At 42.4% G+C, this 19845-nt stretch overlaps 1 protein-coding gene across 1 annotated transcript in view; it reads right to left on the bottom strand.

Annotated features, from left to right (window-relative positions):
• The window catches only part of LOC138284757 (uromodulin-like), a 184872-nt gene that overhangs the window by 35164 nt on the left and 129863 nt on the right, over window positions 1–19845 (bottom strand). The window contains exons 6-7 of the mRNA XM_069223894.1: window positions 15141–15304; window positions 1791–2030 (exon numbers count right to left, since the gene is read on the bottom strand). Coding sequence (XP_069079995.1) covers window positions 1791–2030; window positions 15141–15304 — 404 coding nt within the window. The remainder of the gene's footprint in view (window positions 1–1790; window positions 2031–15140; window positions 15305–19845) is intronic.

The raw sequence follows: 19845 nt of genomic DNA, 5'->3' as shown, positions 1-19845 counted from the left end.
TCCAATTGCCTTCACCCCTTTATCTACACCACCTGCTGAACTACACCCTTAAGTAATTATGTCACATTAAAAGGTTCTGCGTATGTGAGCCAGAATACGTCTCACACAACTGAAAAATTTCAGTCAACTCTTGACCAGACTATTGCCGGACAACAAATTCAGTGTGTTTTGTGTTTGTTTATATGATTGTTCTATGAAGCTGTGTCTTCATTAGGTGTGCAACCTGAATATTAACACCGCAATATCGGTGCCACGACATATCAACGACAAAATATAAAAAATAAAATATTGACAGGCAAGTCTAGATTTCCTATACCTAGTTCCTCATATATGTATCTCGATGATATATAGCTTCAAAGCATGTAGATGTGAAATTTGGTATAATACATCTATACTTCGTAATATGCACAACCTTTCGATATTTTGTCCCTTGATATTCTTGCCTCGATATTCTGTCCTCAGTATTCCTATGCAATAATATTCTGGGAGTTGATATTCAGTAGTACATCCTCTTTGTGAGACTCTCCACTCCCACATGAGAAATCACTTTAGCTACATATTAATTACTCTCTAGGGGGCTGGTTAATTGTTTCTTGAACTGGCCACACTGCCTGAAAAAGCTTTCCACTATCAACACCAATGATGGGTGAATAGCTCACAGATGGCTCATCTCCTGCAGCAGTGATTGATGCATGGTTGCCTGGGAGAACTAAGGGTCTCGAGCACCCTCCCCTTGTGGAACAGCTTCGGGCAGTATCCTGGGTCCGCTGTGTCACGTAGCCATATCGGCCAATGGTAAATATACAGACCTACTGCCTTCTCAGGCTTTTTCTTTTTCATAAATGTGCTTCTTTCAGTGTGGAATGTGTCCTTTTAATGTCTATCTTTACAGAACTTTAAAGAGAAAAGCTACATCAAGTGTAGTCCTCTGTGCTCTACATTATAAAAAACACTTACTCGTTCACTCACTCTCCCAGAAACTATGCATTGTTTTTTTCAAAAGTGCTTTACTACCGTTTCAAGAAACAGCGTGCCTGATGTAGAAAGCCAGTTTGATGTTGCAAAGCCTTCAATTGACAAAATCACAGGTTTGTGTAAAAGTACAAACTCATTTTGTAATTCAGTAACTTCAGTGAATCGTAAAATTGGCTTAGAAATGTATAATGAATCGCGGTGTAGAAGGGGCGTGTATGGGTTGTGCCTTCCAACTTGTGATTAATTATGGCATGTATCACTTTGTGAGACTGAAATCCAGCCGCAACACATCGAAAAGTTACTGCCTCTTGAGTAGGAGCGGATCATTTGTGAATGTAAGAAAAAACAGGTTTTGGGGAGTAGGAAGTGCCTACTCTCAAACAAGTCTACAAAAAGATAAAAATATGCTTTTCAGTCCTGTTTACTTTATAGAAAACTGTTTGCATTAAAAACATTTAAATTCAATCACAGTATATAGGTCGGTTCTCAAAATTCTTTTCAGTTTGCAAAAGTCAGTGCACAGTTTGAAACCACTTTTTGCGAATGTAAGTTTCGTACATCAGACTAACAACATCTCTTTAAGATAATATTTGCGGGCACATTTCTGCTGTTTTGTGTCTGCATTGTATTGGCATTTCATTTCTACAGTTTTACTCGTGAATGGCCTTTGCTCTTTTATTCACCCACATTTGCTGCCAGTGATCATAGTGTCCTTTTATTTGCTTCAGGAATGTTTTAGTGCCCACATTCCACTGAGTCTGAGATATGAAAAGAAGTGTAGGAAAGACAGATCAAGTTTACTATGATCCACTTACCCGCCTGAAATTAACACCACACCGGATTGAGTGGAGTTGGTGGGGGAGGCAACGCACTTGTCTGCTCTCAATCTAAACGTGTCTCCATCCTGGAAAGTAGTGGAGATGCCAATGTAGAGCGGGTCTCCCACCGTCAGTGTTTTATCCACTGTGTACGGATCAGTGTAGGAATTAGACATGTAGGCAGCCATAGTGGCGGAGATGGTTCCTGAGCCATTCACTGATGGAAGAGTAACTGTGCTGCAGATGCCAAAAAAAGATAAGGGTAAGTAAGCACAAGACAGTAAGTGCACACTTCATAAATATATTTTCGCTTTCTTTATTTGACATCTTAATGGATAAACTCGAAACATAATTCGCTTTAAGTTTTCAGGAGCTTGAGAATTATTTACAGGAGTCCAGCGACTACAAAGACTGTGGAAGGGATTCAGGCACACTTGAGAAATGCGAAGTGTTCTAAACAGATGGGCGTATCGAGTTTAACTGAAGGGGAGAGAACGCCACACATCTACGGAATAAAGGGATTTCGTTCTACTAAACAGAATTTATCAAACTTATCGTCTGTCATTTAGGTATCTTCTTGAGGTTGAACCAACACCCAGCGGTCTAAGTAAAATATCACCGTTTGACAGAATAATGCGTAAACAAACCTTCATAACGAAAGTTCTGCAAAGTAACATTACACATAATTCTTTTTTGTATTCAATTAGTTCTATTAGTGCAACTAGGAGCAAACATTTGCATTGCAAGAACTGACTCTCCACATTTGAAGAAAAGTGTTTCCTTGCAACGAACTTCGATCTAATAATGGAATTGGTGCCAATTTTGTTTTATGCTAATACATGCTGAAAGAAATATAGAAAGCTTTACTTTGGCATCCTACTAGAATAAACAATTTTCAGGAGAAGAAGCGACTGTGTCTGTCATCATTCTCCACAGACATACAAAAGTGTAGTGACAACCGCTCACCTGCATCTTTAAATGTAACATTTAAAAAATATGCATACGAAAACACTGATGCAAGCTACTGACCTGGAGGAAGAGGATTTCTACTACTGCCAGGGTGCAGAGGTTACCATCGATTAAACACTAAAATAAAGTGCCCTGGCTTTGAGTGTTTCATACCACATGCTGCTCTGTAGTCATAAGGAAGGTAATTTACTGGTCGTATAGGGTCCAAATTTGTGCGCTTTGATCGCTAGTATGTTTGCATGAATAGTAGGAGTGAATTAAGAGGCATATTTATACGTGTTTTGCGCCAAATGAGCATCTTTTTTAATGCAAATTTGGTGCAAAACTAACTCCATATTTCTACTTTGGCGCTAGACCCGTCAAGCGCCAAAGTTATGGATGTAAAGTCATTTTTTTGATGTGTAAACCTACCTTGCGTCAATGAGATACAAGGTAGGCATTCCCATGCAAAAAATGACTCTATGGCCTTAGCGCCATATTTATCCTCCTGTGCTAAAATCACGCACGGGGGGGGAGGGGTCAAATAATGGTGCAAAGCTTGCTTTGAACCATTACTTAACGCCTGGGTCAGGGCAGGCGTTTGGAGACCTGTGAGCCCATTTCCATGGTGGAACACCCTGGAATAAGCCCGCAGGTGCCCTCCCCAGGCCCCAGGGATACCCCCACCGACACCAGAGGGACAGCAGAGGATGGGGGATCTCATCCCAGGTAAGTACAGGTAAGTATTTTTTTTCTTCTTTAAGTGCCATTGGGGACCCTGAAATACCTGCCCCCACATGCCACTGGGTTCAATGGCCATGCCCATGGGACCCTGGTCCCCTGTGCTGGCCATTGGGGTGGTGGGCATGACTCCTGTTTTTTCTAAGACGGGAGTCATGTGGTATGGATGGTTTTACGTCAGAAAATGACGCTGGGCTGGCTATTGTCTTTTTTTTTTACTCTAACCTGCCTAACGTGATTTTTTGGTGCAAACCCCCTTTCTCCCATACTGCCACCCCATCCAGCTAACAGCATTGTTTTTAACGCTAGCCTACCCTTTTGCCAACTTGCACCATTCCTTAATATGGTGCCCTGCTGGTGCTCAAGAATGGTGCAAGCCGGTGCAAAACCTCTTGATAGAAAACTGGGTTAGTGCAGTTTTGCACCAAAAAGTATAAATATGCCCCTTCGTGCTTGTCAAAAGTGTCTTATTGAAAGAACTGGAGCATGATGCACTTGGCATTGGTGTGAAATCATTGCACTGCTCACCAGTGCGTACTCTTCTAAGAGGTGTAGCTTAGTCAATAATGTTATGGAGTGTGAGGCTGAGAGTTTGTAGAAAGAAATGAGGAGTATCCACTTAATAAGGATAGGATGGTCTTGGGCAACTGAAGGTGGTAATGGATAGTGTGAGGGGCATTAGTATTCAGTTATTTGGAAATGCAAGGGCAATCAGTGTATGGATAGTCTAAACTATGTTATCCTCTCTAGTCCAGAGTCTCCTCTGAGCAATGTAGTGCAGAGAGGCCCAGGAGAGCAGGCTAGCATAAGCCCAGAGCTAATGTCAGCAGACCAGGATTAGGATGGGCAGACAGAGCAAGCCTTTTAGTAGCCTATATTGCATGTTCAAAGTGACTGCCTTCAAACTCATCTCCAGGGCTCTCATTTGTGTTATGTTATGGTGATTTTGATGGCACCATATTACCCGTAACGGTATCCTGGCATCTGTAGGTATGTGGAGCTTGCCTTGAGGGGCCTTATAAGGCAGGTCTTCAGTTTCTTACAGAATCCAAGAAGTGATGAAGAGCCTCTGTGACAAGGAAGGTCATTCCATGTCTTAGGAGCAATATGTAAGAAGGACCAGACTCCTGCTCACTTTTGTGTATGCATGATATGTATGTTAGTGAGAGAATGGCTGAGTGCCCATTGGGTTGGTGTACGTATATGTGGTTGTTCAGGTAGGCAGGATCAATGTTGTGTAGTGGTTTGTATGTGTGGGTGAGGATCTTGAACTGTGAGTGCTGATGCATTCGGAGCCAGTGTGGTTCCCTTACATGTGGTGTGACATGAGACCAGTGAGTGAGGTTGAAAACCAGTCTGGCAGGTGTGTTCTGAACAGTCTGAAGCCTTTTTGGGAGTTGGCTTGTGATTCTTATGTATTCATGTATTCCAATCTGCTGGTGATGAGGGTTTGAGTGATGGTTTTCATGGTGCTGTTGGATAGTCACTTGAATACCTTATTCAGCAACTTCAAAGTGTGGAAGGAGCTTATGGTGATGATGTGGACCTGGGGGATCATGTCCAGCGTGTTGTTGATAATGATTCTGAGGTTTCTTGCTTGTCTGTGTAGAGTGTGTCCTAGGTCCATAGGTCACCAGGAGGAGTCCCAAAATGACATTTCTTTTTGGGGTAAGAAAGATGCATATCTATTGCAGGGCAGGCCCTTGAATGCCTGCCTCATGAAGTCATCTGATCACAATTGGGTAGCAGACTGTGTTGAAAGCTACAGAGAGTTTGAGAAGGATGAGGACTGCTGTTTCTCCTTTTTCGAGGACCATCCAATCTCATCTGTTCTGCTATGAGAGCCATCTCTGTACTGTGGTTAGGTCTAAAACCTGATTGTGTGGTGTTGAAGAGCTGGTGGTTTGGGATATGTTTGGAGAGGTGTGTATTAATGGCCTTCTCTAGGACCTTGGATGGGTATGGAAGAAGGGAGTTTGTTTGGTAGTTTGTGAGTTTGGCTGGGTCTGCTGAGGGCTTCTTCAGGAGAGCATTGACAGCTGCATGCTTCCAGACTATTGAGAAGCTGGCTGTGTTGATGGAGGTGTAGAGGATGGGAGTCAGAGCTTTGCTGATGAGGTAAAACCTTTGCTGAAAGTGTGTTAGGGACAGGGGCATCACTCCCCACCCCGCCAGCAGCAGCAACTGCAAAACATTTATAGTAAAAACATAATAAACCCTGTTTATTATGTTTTTACTATAAAAGGGGTGGGGCCACGGGCGTAACAGGGACAGATGGGGAGTGCCGTCTCAGGCTGGCCAAACACACATGTACACTGTGCTCTCTCCAATTCTGGCAATGTGTTGCAGGGCTGGAGAAAGCAGGCACAGGCTCCCAGTCTGCCTGGGAGTGCCCTGTCTGTGCGCTCCTGCCAATCCTAACGCTGCTTTCATGCAGTGTCAGGATTGACTCCATGGCAGGCTGGGAGCCTGTGCCTGCAATGCAAAGATGGAGCGGTGCGGCACAAAAAAAAGATAAGCTTTATTTGTTTTTTATTAAATATTTTTTAAGGTTCTCCCCCTGCCACGCGCCGTGCTACCCCACCCCCTTTCTCTCCCGTGAGCCATGCCTGGTTAGGGGCAAGGGTCAGACAGAGACACGTGGTGAGTGACCTTCATGATAGCCATGGTTTCCTCTGTGGTGATGGGCTTCAGTGTTTGTAGGATGGCACTTTTATTCTGATAAAGGAAGATTTACTGCAGTGTTGATGGGGTCTTGTTGTTGGTCAAAGCTGATGGAGGTGGCTGTAATTTTATTGCAGAAGAAGTCTGAGAGGTTGTTGCACAGTTCTTGGGTTGAGGTGAAGCTTCTGGTAGGTGTTGCTTGTGGGCGAAGACTTTGATTAGAGCAAAAATGTCTTTGCTGTTGTTCGAGCTGTTGTTGATGCTCTCTGCTAGAGTCTTCCTTTAGGTTTCCTGGATTTGCTGATGGTAGTGTCTCTGAGCAGATTTTAATGTTTCCTTGTCTGATACTTCATGTATCGCTTGTCATCTCTCTTCCAGTTGTTTGCAGTGTTATTTGGTCATTCTGAGCTCTATTTTTTCCCGAGGGGCCAGGATATCCACGCATGCGGGGACCCATTTGTTAATGTTGTTGATGTTACTTCATAGGTGGCCTGTGGGCTCTGGTTAGTTTTTCTGCAGGATGGAAACCCAGTCCACCTCAAACAGTTTGTTCCAGTGTCAGCAGTCATGGGCAGTCATGATGGTTCTTCTGTGGTGGGGGATGTTGATTGAGAACTGACACTGGCATGGTCAGTCCAAGTGGTGGGAGTGGGTGTATTAATAGTGCTGTTGAATGAGTTGACAACTGGGTCTAGGATGTGTCTGTCTGCATTGGTTTTGGGTGAGCCTGAGGTTTCAGAGGTTTTCAAGGAGAGCAGTTGAATTGGGGTTGGTCAGATCTTCTAGGTGAAAGTTATGGATTCCAATGCAAATGTAGGCAGTGGAATCAATAGCTAGTGGGGTGACAATGTCCATGATGTTGCTGATGAAGTTGCCTCAGGGCTCCAGGGGTTGGTAGATCAAGGTTCTGCTTAGGGTGAAATTGTCTATGGCTTGTTGTTTGAAGTTGAGGTGTTCCATGTTGGTTTATGAGTTGGTACTGCTGCTGATTTCGATTACTTCTCCAGGTCTGTGTTGGCAATCTAGTCAAATGATTTTGTAGCTGGAGTGGATGGCTCAAGTGATGTCTGGTGTTGATGTTGCGGTCAGTCATTTTATGGTGAGAAAAGCATATCAGGGGTGTTGTCTCCCAGCAGGTCCAAAATCTCTGGGGTGTTTTTGCTGAGAGAGTGGATGTTGAGGAGCATGTATGCTAGCGAGGAGTGGGCTTGCATGTGAGTGTTTTTTCACTGGTAGGTGTTGGGTGCTCTTGATGTGTTTGTAGTGGGTTCTGGAGTAGATGGTGTGGTGATGCAGGAGAGGAGAAGCAGAGTGCAGGTGAAGGATCCTTTCATATGTGCATTGAGGGGAGGCTGGGGCTGAGGGCTTCTTCTTTTTTTTCTTCTTTTTATGGGTGTCCACTCAGGGTATAACATGACCATGGTTGGAAGGGTGCAGGGGGAGCCCTAAGACCTCGGTGGGACCTTCCAGGGTCCCCATCCAGACTCCATAGTTGGTGCAGATGAGAGAAAGCAATTCTTTTTTTTTTACAGTGGGTGCCCACCTGGGTTACCCAAAACATAGATATGGTTGGTGGGAACGGGGAAAGGCCAAGGCCCCTACTACTACTGCAAGCTCTCCACCCAGCAGCCCACCCAGCCCGCATCCTGGGTGCAGCTGGAGCCAGATTAATTTCTTTGCTCCCACCTGGGAAGGCTACCCCAAACAATTGCAAGTGGTTAGACTTATTGCAACCATCTTCCCCTCACCTTTTGTGCTTGTTGTACCTCCCAAGTGGGCATGAGTATGCCCAGATGTGTGTCCCATGTTTCTGTACCACTGGACAACGCTGTACATGACTGAAGAGCCCCTATCAGGGTGGAACTGGTCTTATGTTGCTTGTGTTCGGGTCAGAGAGGATTTGGTTTAGTAGTTTGGCCTGGACTGTCTAGTGTGAGGTGGCATGGTCGGCAAAAGAACAATAGGTTGAAAGGCTATCCAGAGCGATTGGCAGTGGTTAGACTTATTTCAAGCGTCCTCCCATCACCTTTTGTGTTTAATATACTGCCCTAAGTGGCCAACAGTCTGAAGAGGAATAAGGCAAAATATGATGACGTTTGGGCTGCTTAAGTTCACGATTATAGGATACATTCAGATTTAGAAATAATGTAAAAATTAGCAGCAAATTTTCAATTCCCATGTGAGGCAAGACTGGCTCGCACCTGAACTGCTGCTCACAATCATTTGAAGTACTACAAATTTAGAAGGGGCTCACAGGAGAAGAAGTTTGTCATTGGCATAGCGAGACCAACCACATCTTTTAACATATTCCCAAGATTCAACCCGACCCACTGTCTTCAAAATGAGTCCCCCTACTACTGGGAAAAACATATTAGACACCTTGAAAAAGTGGTTACTTTATACCACATGGCAAATGCAAAAATAATTACTGTAATCAGATAAAGGTAAAATACATGTGTACGATTAATGTAAATGATCGCTGAGAAAAACGTGTCGGATTTTCTGATTCAAAGCACTGCTTTAGGACACGAATGCCATGGAGCCCCTCCCCCCCCCCTCACCCCCTAAACACCCAGCAACCACAGGTCTATTCTTTCCATTTCTACACTACACTTCTCAATATAGGCCACAGAGTTCATGTAATACCATGCTTGAAACGCTTTATCGTACCTAGGTCGTAACTCTCGTACCAGGGTAATCATCACAGGACCAACTTGGGCACACATTATTCTCAGTGGATAATGTAGAAATATTACACCATAAGCAGGGTCCGTGCGTTACGATTGTTAATCTTCAAAAGTGGAATTTTGAAAGTTGAAACAGTTAGTTGGTCAACTTGAGCGTTCACCTCAGTGAATTCAATATTAGTGTCAGAACTCTCCTTCAGGTTATTGTGCACTTTATAAATTCCAAATCAATCAATCGATCTTCTGATTCTGCTGCGGTATAGGTTGGGTGGTCTTTAAGGACCAACACATTGCAGGATACAGCTAAGTGGCCTTGGTTCTTAATGACCACAGTGGAAGTGAAAAGCAGAGGACTGATATTGGACTCAAAATGTGTTAAAATGTTGTCAGTTTAAGAGTGATTGTGAAAAGCAGTTTTTAATGTTCAGCAGTAGAAAAACTGCCTGTCAGTCTTAGAAAATTAATGACTGGAAACTAGAATTGCGATTTTACTTTTAAACTGGAATTCCTCATGGTGCTTGAATCACTGAAGTATCAGACTAAATTTACAATTTTGGGCCTGATTCACACATGTAAATTTAGCCTTCCGTGTAAGTTTATGATTGCTTGCTATTCACAAAGGTAGTATCTTTACGACTGCTGAGTCTTTCCAAATAAAAAATAGAACTGTCCTATATTTTTATGTGTGGAGACTCCACCGTCGTAACACTACTAATTGTAAAGAACATTTGTGAATAGCAAACAATCATAAACTTACACAAAAGTGTAAGTTTACCTTTTGTAAATTAGTCCCATAAACTGCAGCCCAGATCTCGGTCAACCAGCCAAATACCCAAACTGCTGTGTTCGTCTGTTTGTCACTGTTTGGGTGCCTGCGTGAAACTGCTTAGGCCCTAGTGCTACATAAAGTAAGCAAACAACTGAAGCAGAGCTAGGGGGGAGGGGGAACTTCAAAATCTGATCCAGGACATGAGGGCCTATAGACTGGTGCTTTCCTCCCCACCACAACAGCGGTAGTTAAAGTGCATTATGTAGTAGCTACAAAATATAGCAGAAGCGCCCCAGCAAAGCTCTCATGTTTAGAGTATGTTCAAGGTCTCTAGACTACTTGCCCCTCGATGAGTCTTCCATACTATTACTAATGTTTAGGAATTGTAAAACACAAACTAAAAACTAAGGCCCTCATTACGAGGCTGGTGGTCATTAGACTGCCAGCCTTGCTGTGGCCGTCTTACTGCTGCAAAGCCGGTGGTAAAGACCACCGCATTACAAGTTGCCGGATTTGGCAGAAACCAAACCTCCACACTGACGTGGCTGCAGACTACCAGGTTTTCTGTGGCAGTCACCCCACCACGAAAACCCTGGCGTGAACGCACCCAGTGACAGGAATCCCCATTCCTGTTGCCAACACACGCACCCCCACACATCCACACACATGCACACATGCACCCACACACGTCCACACTCTTACAAACACACACCACACTCACCCGCGCACTCGCTACATACACCCTCATTCACTTGGAGACGCACACGTAAACATGCATTCACACACTGACACGAACTCAGGCACACCCATGCAAATGCACACATGAACCCCCATTCATGTGCACACATGCACACAAACGTTCACATTCAATCTCATACACGCACGGATTCACAGCCCCTTTTCCCCATCCGCATACTCACACTCACACACTCACATATGCAGACACGCACACACAGACACCCCCTGCACAACATACATACACCCACAAACAACCCCCCAACCATACACATCCATTCACACACCCGCACTCTCACACATACGCACCCCCCTCATCAGCACACTTGCACACAGACACCCCCACTGACTCGCTCACAAACACAGACTCATACACTCCCATTCGCACACATACATGCATACACCACACCCATGCACCCAAAACTACCCCCCCCCCCCACTTTTGGATGATCACCTTACCTTTTTCGGTGAGCTGGTTGTCTGGGAGGGGATGGGTCCTGGCAGTTTTGCACCGCCAGCACCACTACACCAGCAAAACTCTAGCAAGCCGTATTATAGCTCATAATATGGCAGGCGGAGTCTTGCTGGCTTGGCGGTACTGGCCACGCATCCACCTCTTCAACCCCATCGGCCAGGCCGATGGAGTCGGACTTCCTCCGCCAACTCCAAATATGGTGGTCAGCAGACCTCCAGCACTGATGGTCTGCTGGCTGCGGCGGCTTCTGTGGTCTTTGGAAAAGACCGCCAGAGTCGTAATGAGGGCCACTGTGTTATTGATGACATGAAATCTTAATGTTTCTAAAAAAAATATTCTTTGTTCTATATTAAAATGATCATGAACGGATTATGTTTTTTTGTACGACCAGTGCAGGCTGCTACTCCACAAGAGGTCAATCCCTCAACAGGAACTCCTTTGATCAACAACCCCAAATTTCAAACCTTTGACACCTGGCTACAAACCCCATCCCCATCGTTCCAGATGTTTCCACTCAAGAGGGTATAGGAACAAAGGAGAACAATACTCAGGTAAGAGTTTCCAGTTTTGGCCCTCCTCCCGTAAGAGGCAGATTGGCATTGTGTCCAAAGGCATGGTTTATCTCACCACAGATTCCTGGATATTACAAACAGTTCAAGGTTATTACATAAAACTCTAGCAAACCCCAATGCAATTGTTACGTCCTTGTCCGCTTCTGTTTTCGCAAGATCAATCCAATCTGGTTCAAGAAGAAATTCAGTCTCTTATTTCCAAACAGGCTATCAAACAAATCCAGTTAAATCCCACAGGTTTTCTCAGAACCATCTTTTTAGTACAGAAAAACAACAAAACATTCTGCTTGTTGTAAATCTCAAAGTCTTCAACAATATTTTTAGTGTATTACCATTCAAAATGGAAATTGTTCTCCACCTCAGAGACATTTTACTTCACGGTGATTGGTTAGTCAGATTAGATCTTCAAGATGCTTATCTTCTATTCCAATGCATCCTTCTCACAGGAAATTTCTACAATTTCAGTGGGAGACCTTGTTTTTCCAATTCAAAGCTCTTCCCTTTGGCCTTTCTTTGGCTCCTTGGTGTTTCACCAAGATTCTCAAACTAGTTGAGCTCAGGGAATCAGAGTAATCATTTATCTATTTTCTGATTATGGCACAGGAAAAATTGATACTTCTTTTTCACTTACAACTTTGCCAAAATCTTCTTCATCTAGGGTATTTAATCAGTGTACAAAAGTAATCTCTAATTCCTTCTCAACAACTAGGATTTCTAGGTTTTCTCATAGACACCCCATGCTCTATTTCTTCAACTTCCTCAACACAAAGTAAATCTTATAAAGAAATAGATACCCCATTTCATATCGCTCACTCATTTTTCAATATGATCCCTAACACGTCTTGTGGGACTTCTAACTTCCTGTATTCAAACAATCTTTCTGAGTCCTCTACATTATCAAGCTCGTTAAATATTAAAAATCCAACATCTCCACAAAGGACCAGCCCACTCAGACCCCATTCCTTTAGATCCAGAGTCCAAATTTTCTCTGCTGCCCCAAATCCTATCTTAGAATCTGATGCAAGTCGGACAGGTTGGAGAGCAGGATGTGGACAATTCTCGACTGGAAGTACATGGTCTCAGCAGGAGTCCCGCAGTGTCTTCGACACAACATGGTTCAAGAAGGTTCATTCTCTCTGTGACCGCTTGGAGAATATCCAGTCTTCCTGGAAAACCCCAGGAATTGCAGATGAAGCTCTCAACCTCATCCAACAATCTTAGGCAAAGGGCACCTCAAAACTTTAAAAAATAAGCTTGGTTGGCCTGACATAGCTGGTGTATGGACAGGAATTCAGATACACTTTCAGCAGATGTAAAGCTGGTGTTAATTTCTCAGCCTCTGTAGCTTTTCAAGGAAAAGCCTACCATACAATCAATACTTACAGATCCGCTATTTCAGCTGAATACCTCCGAGTGGATGGAAAACCCATTGGAAAACATCCCTTGGTTTGTCGACTTTTAAAGAGAGTAAAATCTTCAAAACCTCCGGTTCCCAAATGTAACACAACGTGGGATGTTAATTTGGTGTTAAAATTTTTTATTTTATGGCAAGATAATGTTTCTCTTTTTCTCAAGTATTTGCCTGCTAAATTGGCAATGCTAATATGTTTAATTTTATTAAAATGTGTGTCAGATGTTAACGCTTAAGATGTGTCTCCTTTTCACTTTTCACCCCTTGGAATTTTCTTTCAGGTGCCAGGTGCACCAAAACTCGCTAATCGACAATTCAATATCCCTTTTTCCCTTGCAAACCAAAACTATACATAGAGGATTGATTTAAAATCTATGTTTCACAAACTGCAGATTTTAGATCTCTCTCCTCTACTCAGTTACTCATTTCTTTTCAGAAACCCCACAAACTTGTTTCTTGCCCCACTTTAGTCCGCTGGGTGAAATGAATCATTTCCTTAGCTGGTATTGATACTGATATATTTGGCACCCATTCCGTCAGAGGGGCTACGACCTCTAGGGATTTTTGGGCCGTGCTAGTTTGCACAATATTCTCAAATCAGCAGACTGGTGAAATGCCAATACTTTCAGACCTTTTTATTGCAAACCTATTTCTCATGTCTCTGATTCTTTTATTAAAATGCTTGGAACATGCATAATATGAGCCTCTGGTCTTGTAATAAAATTGAAATTTTCTTAGCCTTGGTGTCAGAAAGGGTAGATTTTATTAAAGACACAGAGGCGCGTATTATCCCACCACTCTTATTAGCCCTACCTGGTTGCTTGTTCTGCAGTGTCTACACCTTCTTCCACCTCTGCTAATTCCACCTAAATTGGATGAAATATCCCCGCGGATGCAACCCTCTGAACGTCTCCATCGAATTCTTCTGTATCACAACCACTTTCCTCATCATATTTTGTATTGTTTTTCAGACTTATTGACTATGCTCATTACCTTCCATTCAGTGTTATGGTTTCTTTCTATAACTTTTTGATTTACTCGCTTCAAGAAAAGAGGATTTGTTGCTTTCAGTCTAGATAAGTGTTGGGCTAACTCCATGTCTCATCGGTTGTTCTATTACAATTTCACAGTTTGTAGTACTTTTTTCAGTTTTACGGGAAGTGTAGTTCCTTAATGAGCTTCAAACAATGCCTACCTTGTCACTGGTAGATGAAGTACACACCTATGCTTGTCTCCATTTTGTCTCTATATTCAGGCTGGCACCAAAATCAGTGGGTTGGGACAATCTGACCAGAACTGGTTTAGGGGTGTACAAAGACTTGCCATCCACCCACAGGCTCACATAAAAATAGACTCCACAAACCTCTCCTAAGAACATGGACCTGAGAAAAATCAGAAGAAGGGCTGCCCTGCTGCCTGAAGAACATGAAGGATCTTGGAACCTGCTTGCCTTGAACCCAAGACTCCAGACATGACTCCAAGGGTGAGTAGGCTGGCCTCCTTTTCAAGCTACGTGGATGCAACAAGCTTCTAGAGGTCTTTTCCTGCTTTGAGGCTGACCAATCCAGTGACAACTTGATCTGACATGGTCTCCTCTGTTGGGTTCTGTGGGAATGAGGTCTGACCCAAAAGTATTGTCCCCTTGGTTCTAGACCTATGGTTGTAGTCAGAGTATACTCCTCCCTGCCTAAGTGCAAGCTTCGCCAGCTTCAACAATGAGCATCAACACCAAAAAACAACTGATCTGTGGCTGAACCAAACATTGACACAATAGCACCCAATCGACAGCTTCACTAGACACTGAACAGCATTGGAGTGACACTGACAACATTTGCCAACGGTTTCACCCAGCTCGACGCTGAGCATTTTCTGTTTCTTGAGTTGTGTTTTCACTTCATTACTTTCTGGGTGTTGCATAAACACTATAACTTTGCCTCTAAATAAGCCTGGATGCTTTGAGTCATGGAACAAGAGGGCTAAGAACAGGTTTATTTCATGAGGCTAGTAGTTCGCCCTGACAAGAATTGTGATTATTTTTTTTAAATGAGTTCTCACCCCCATCAACTAATACTCCACTTTTCTGTAAAATGATGCCTCCCCTTTGCTATCTTTATTTCCTCATGTTGAATCTGTATCCCCTTCTGCCCTTTCTCTCTCGGTGATTTGTGCTGACTTTAAGAAGACACGCATTGCCACAGAGAATGTGTGATACAGCACAATTGAGAGAATAAGAACAACTTTGGGTAATAAGAAGCACAGGATAAACAAATACAGGAGAAAGTAGTTATGGGTATTTAAGTGGAATCGTTTCCTTTGAGCTTTCAGCCCTTTCCACAGCCACCTACCCGAGAATGGGACGCAGGGCCGTCTGCAGGCTCGTCTGCATTGTCATGTTATATGTGCAGGAGAAGCTGATCTTCATGATACTGCTGGTTATAAGGCCACCTGAAGTAGCCGGAGGAACGTAGAGGACGTTTGAGAAGGTCATTTTCTTATCAACTGTATTTATCTGGAGAAGAAATTATAGTCACGCTTTAAAAACAGAGAAATTAAAAACGAATGCTGTAAAAATATCTCCCAAATATCTACATCTGTTACTCTCATTTTCATGCATCGCACAGCATTATGTGAAAGTAGAGTTTTAATAATAGAAAACACCTCATTAAACGACCTTTAAGAAAATACACACCATCAGTCAATAGTAGAAGAGGGAAAAGGGTAAAATTCGGGAGCAGCAGACTTTAAGAATACTAGAGTAGATGAAATTCACAGCCATGAAAATGTAACTTGACAATCTAATTAAAAAGACCAAGCCCTTACGTTTTGCCACATGTCAAAGGGGGGCAACATTTCCTGGTTTACTTTTAGAGAGAATGTAGTGTCCCTCTGACGGTGGGGCTCCTAATGACCATTTATTATAGCTTTTCTACAAGAATAAGCTAAACTTTCCTCTGTTTGAAAGTCTGGTAATGCTGCAGCATGCATGTCAGTCCTGTTGTCAGCAATAACAAGCACTCGTAAAGAAAATAGTTCAGGCTATTTAACAAGGGTAAGCTATTCTTCATTGATTGATGACTTTGCATGTGTGTGGTGGTGTGGATCAGTGAGTGGGTGAATGTGATAATAATAGAGTGCATGGACAGAAAATGATTGACTAGCTGCACGGATAACAATGGTTGAGTGAGTTTCTGGATAGATTAATGGATTAATTAGTGAGTGCATAAATGACACAGATATGTTACAACAATCTTACTGCCTGTGACCTCAGAAACCAGTTGTAACAGTTTTAAGAAATGACAAAAATTACCAATATGTCAGTGCAATTATTACACTAGGATTGACACAGTTGTGCGCATAATGTACCGATATCATATTCATAAATCCTGTTATTAGATAGGTATATAGATGTAAAGGTTGGGAAGGGTGGAAGACAAACTCAAATACAAACCTGCCTTACAAGGTATCAAGTTGATAGAGGCAAAAAAATATTTTCCACTTCACAAATTGAATTGGCAATAATAACCCCAGAAGATCTTTCAGATTTCCAAGTCAGTTCTTCTACCCAAAGCCTCTGGGAGAAATATTGCTCCTTCTCAAATTCTGTGTGACAATCGTTTCTATTTTTTTTTTTAGGAGAACATGATTGCTATGCAGAGGAACTTTAATTGTATTGCTAATGGGTTTGATAATTCTCACTGCCTCCATCAGGATACTGCTTATCCTAAGCCCAAATTGGCTGCTTTTCATCAGATTTCGCGTCAGTAACCTAAATGTTGCTTATTACTTTGCAAACCTGGTTACCATTTGAACCCATATCCTCTGGCTATCTTGAGGAAAGCTATGGAAGTCATTAATCAGATGGTTAATGGCATACTCAATGCCTTACTTTCTTAAGCATTTTTGCCTGAGAGATGAAGTTGGCGGTGGTAAAACTGGCATTGAAAAAGCCATCAGCAGACTCTAATGTTCTCTCTAATTTCAAGCTTATCTCCCTCCTCTCAGCCCCCACTAGAATGTTGAAAATACGAGTCATCTAGCAATTTATGGATTTTCTCAAAGATTCCTTCATTCTTCATCCCTGTTAAGAAGGCTCAGAACCTTGGTGTCAAATTTGGCTGCTCTCTTTCCTTATGTTCTCAAATTTTATCAACCAGGCACTCCACGGAATCTGCCCTTTTTCGAAGTATCCGAAACTACAAAAGTGACACTAGATAAAGGATTGAATTCAGTGTTAATTCTCTTAGATTTGTCAGCTGTGTTCAATACAGTGTCCCATCCAGTACTTCTTCAGCGTCGAAAGTAGATTGGCATCTGTAGCTAGGCTTGGACCCGGATTCACTCCCTTACCAACCGGAGGCAGGTGGTCTCTCTAGGCCAGTTCTCCTCAAAGGAAAAAAAAAACCTTAGGTTATGGGATACCGGAGGGCTCATCACTTGGCCCAACATTATTTATCATTTATGTTTCTCCTCTTATTTCACTGATTGGCTTGCTCTGTATTTCTGCCACTTTTTACTCAGATGATGCCCTCTTGATCTTGTCACTCACCAAGAACTCATTTGACTTTGAACTTAATTTTGAGAACCTCATTTCAAGTATATCATCTGTTGGATGGATCATAATACCCTAAAGTGCAACACTAATATTACAGAGATATTTCTAATCTGTTCCAACAATTTGTTTTCCCCTCTTATGAGGAGACATAACAATCTTACCCATCCTTCTCCGCCTGTTAAGGCGGCTTGGAACCTTTGTGTCAAATTTAACTGCTCTCTTTCCCTACGTTCTCAGGTTTTATCTGTATCAGGTACCTGTTTCTCTTTAATTAAGTCATTGAAACGTTGTCATTTTCTCCATTTGGCAGCAAGAAGAACAGTGGCTCTGGTTCTCATTACTTTAAGGCTTGATTATTTCAACAGCCTTTACTTCTGGATTACTAAAGATCCAAGACATGCAGAATGCTGCAGTCAGGCTTGCTCTTAACCTTCGTCAGAACTGTTTGGTCTCACATGTACTCAAAAAAATGCAATAGCTTCCTGTTCATAAGCAAATTCTTTTTAAAACTCTGACCTTGGTTTTTAGAGCATTTTTTCTTAGAGGTCCCAAGTACCTATCTGACAGGTTCACACATTACAGGACTCAGAAGACCTTGAGATCCTCTAATGTTAATTTGTTAACTATTACTTCCTAGAGGCTTAAAACAAGAGATGGTAAGTCCTTCGCTGTATTGGAGTCTAAAGCCAGGAACCAGCTTCTGAGATCATTGAGTGTCACTCAATCACTCGGGAATTTGTAAAGCGCACTACTCACCCCTGAGGGTCTCAAGGCGCAGAGGATGGGGTGAAAAGGGGGGGAGTGAATCAGTGTTTAAGAAATGTTTAAAATCCTTGCTATTCTCTTTACCTGATGATATTTGTAAATGGCTGATTGAATGACCTCATGGTTGGTTTTGACCTGGTCTTTGAATCCTAATGTTCCTTTTCCCAGTAGGTTTAGCAACTAGTTGGATATCTGCGTAGGTGGCAGGATGCTCTTTTTAGAGTGACAGCATTTCATTTTATGCATTGGGAACCATTACATAGCCATCACATAGACATCACCAAACAATTTCACGCACACATGATGTTTACAACTAAGAAGATTTTAAAAGTGGGTTTTGTGGAATGTATATAAATAACTGCATAGGCAGTCTGGACCACAGGAAGGGTCCAAGTAGGAGGAACTGGTATTGCCATGGAGAATAAAGGAACTAGTTACTATCAATAATTGGACATCAGTTTAGGCATGATGCATAAACTTTCAGCAGGCCCGCTACAGAAACCTCTATTAATGGCCAACATGCACCACAATTTGTCTCTTGCCCATGCATTATACTTTCAACCCACCCTCCGTTGGGATGGCTAGGAAAGAGCTGATATTGAACCTGCAACCCAGTGTGTACCGCTGGTACTGGATGGCAGGGACGGTCGGGAAGTGAAAACTGGCCATATGAGAGCATGAGAAAGAATTGGTACACAAGTTACACTGAATGAATAGGCTGTTCATGGGTCACTCAGATACTGGAGAACAGTTTCGGGACTAGTTACAGATTAAATTAAAACATGCTCAGGGAAGTAAGTTGGGCAGTGAATTCAAAATCCACAAAGAATAAAATGTAAGAGTTTAGAGACAAACTGTGCAAGCACATTAAGAAGGACAGATTGATTGGCCTTTTTTGATTATTAGTAATGAGACATATTGATTATGTCCCGTTTGGGTGTGGTGCCTAAGAAAGGCTCAAATCAGTGTAGACTGATACACTATTTCTCTTGGCTGGAAAGATGTTGAGTTCATGATTTCATCTCTAATACATTGATGATAAGTTAAAGATAATGAAGAAGCATAGTCAGGAGACAGAATTCGAAAAAGCAACATAACATCAACATTTTCTCGCTAGACAAACTGACATTCTTGGTTTTATACGTCAACAGTTAGTCGCAGATAAAGCATTTACTAGGCTGCTGTCTAAATAGCAGAACTTATGTACTGTTTGGCTGGTGGCCTTGCAAATAGAAAAGAAAATTCATTACTCACCTGGTGGGTAGCTAAATAGCACACTTGTTCAGTAGTAGTGCACAAAAGCTTGAATTTTGAGTTATTATGCCATATACAGATTTGAACAGGTACTTACTACCAGGCAGAACTGCAAACCAAGAGTGAATACAATTGGCACTCATCTCTTTATGCAGGTTAGGCTCCTGATGTACTATTATTTCACTTGCAAAAGTGGTTGCAAATTATGCACATGCTTTTTGCACATGTAATCGTATTTTGCAGACTACTAAGTCAGTTCACAAAATACACAATTGCATTTGAATCGCAGAATGGCCTGCCTAAATATATTCAATAGGCATGCGTCAATCTGCAACCCTCTACCATTGCCTGTAATCACAAGGATGTTGGCTTGCAAGAGACGGCACATCAGTATTCCTATGACAACCTTCCAAAACGGAAAACTTTAAAATATATATATATATAAATATATATCCTTAAAGGAACTAGTGTTTCTTCTT

Source organism: Pleurodeles waltl, chromosome 3_1 (genome assembly GCF_031143425.1).
Source record: "Pleurodeles waltl isolate 20211129_DDA chromosome 3_1, aPleWal1.hap1.20221129, whole genome shotgun sequence".
NCBI lineage: Eukaryota > Metazoa > Chordata > Amphibia > Caudata > Salamandridae > Pleurodeles > Pleurodeles waltl.
The sequence above is the reverse complement of the archived record's forward strand: the minus strand, read 5'-3'. Positions and strand labels throughout refer to the sequence as shown.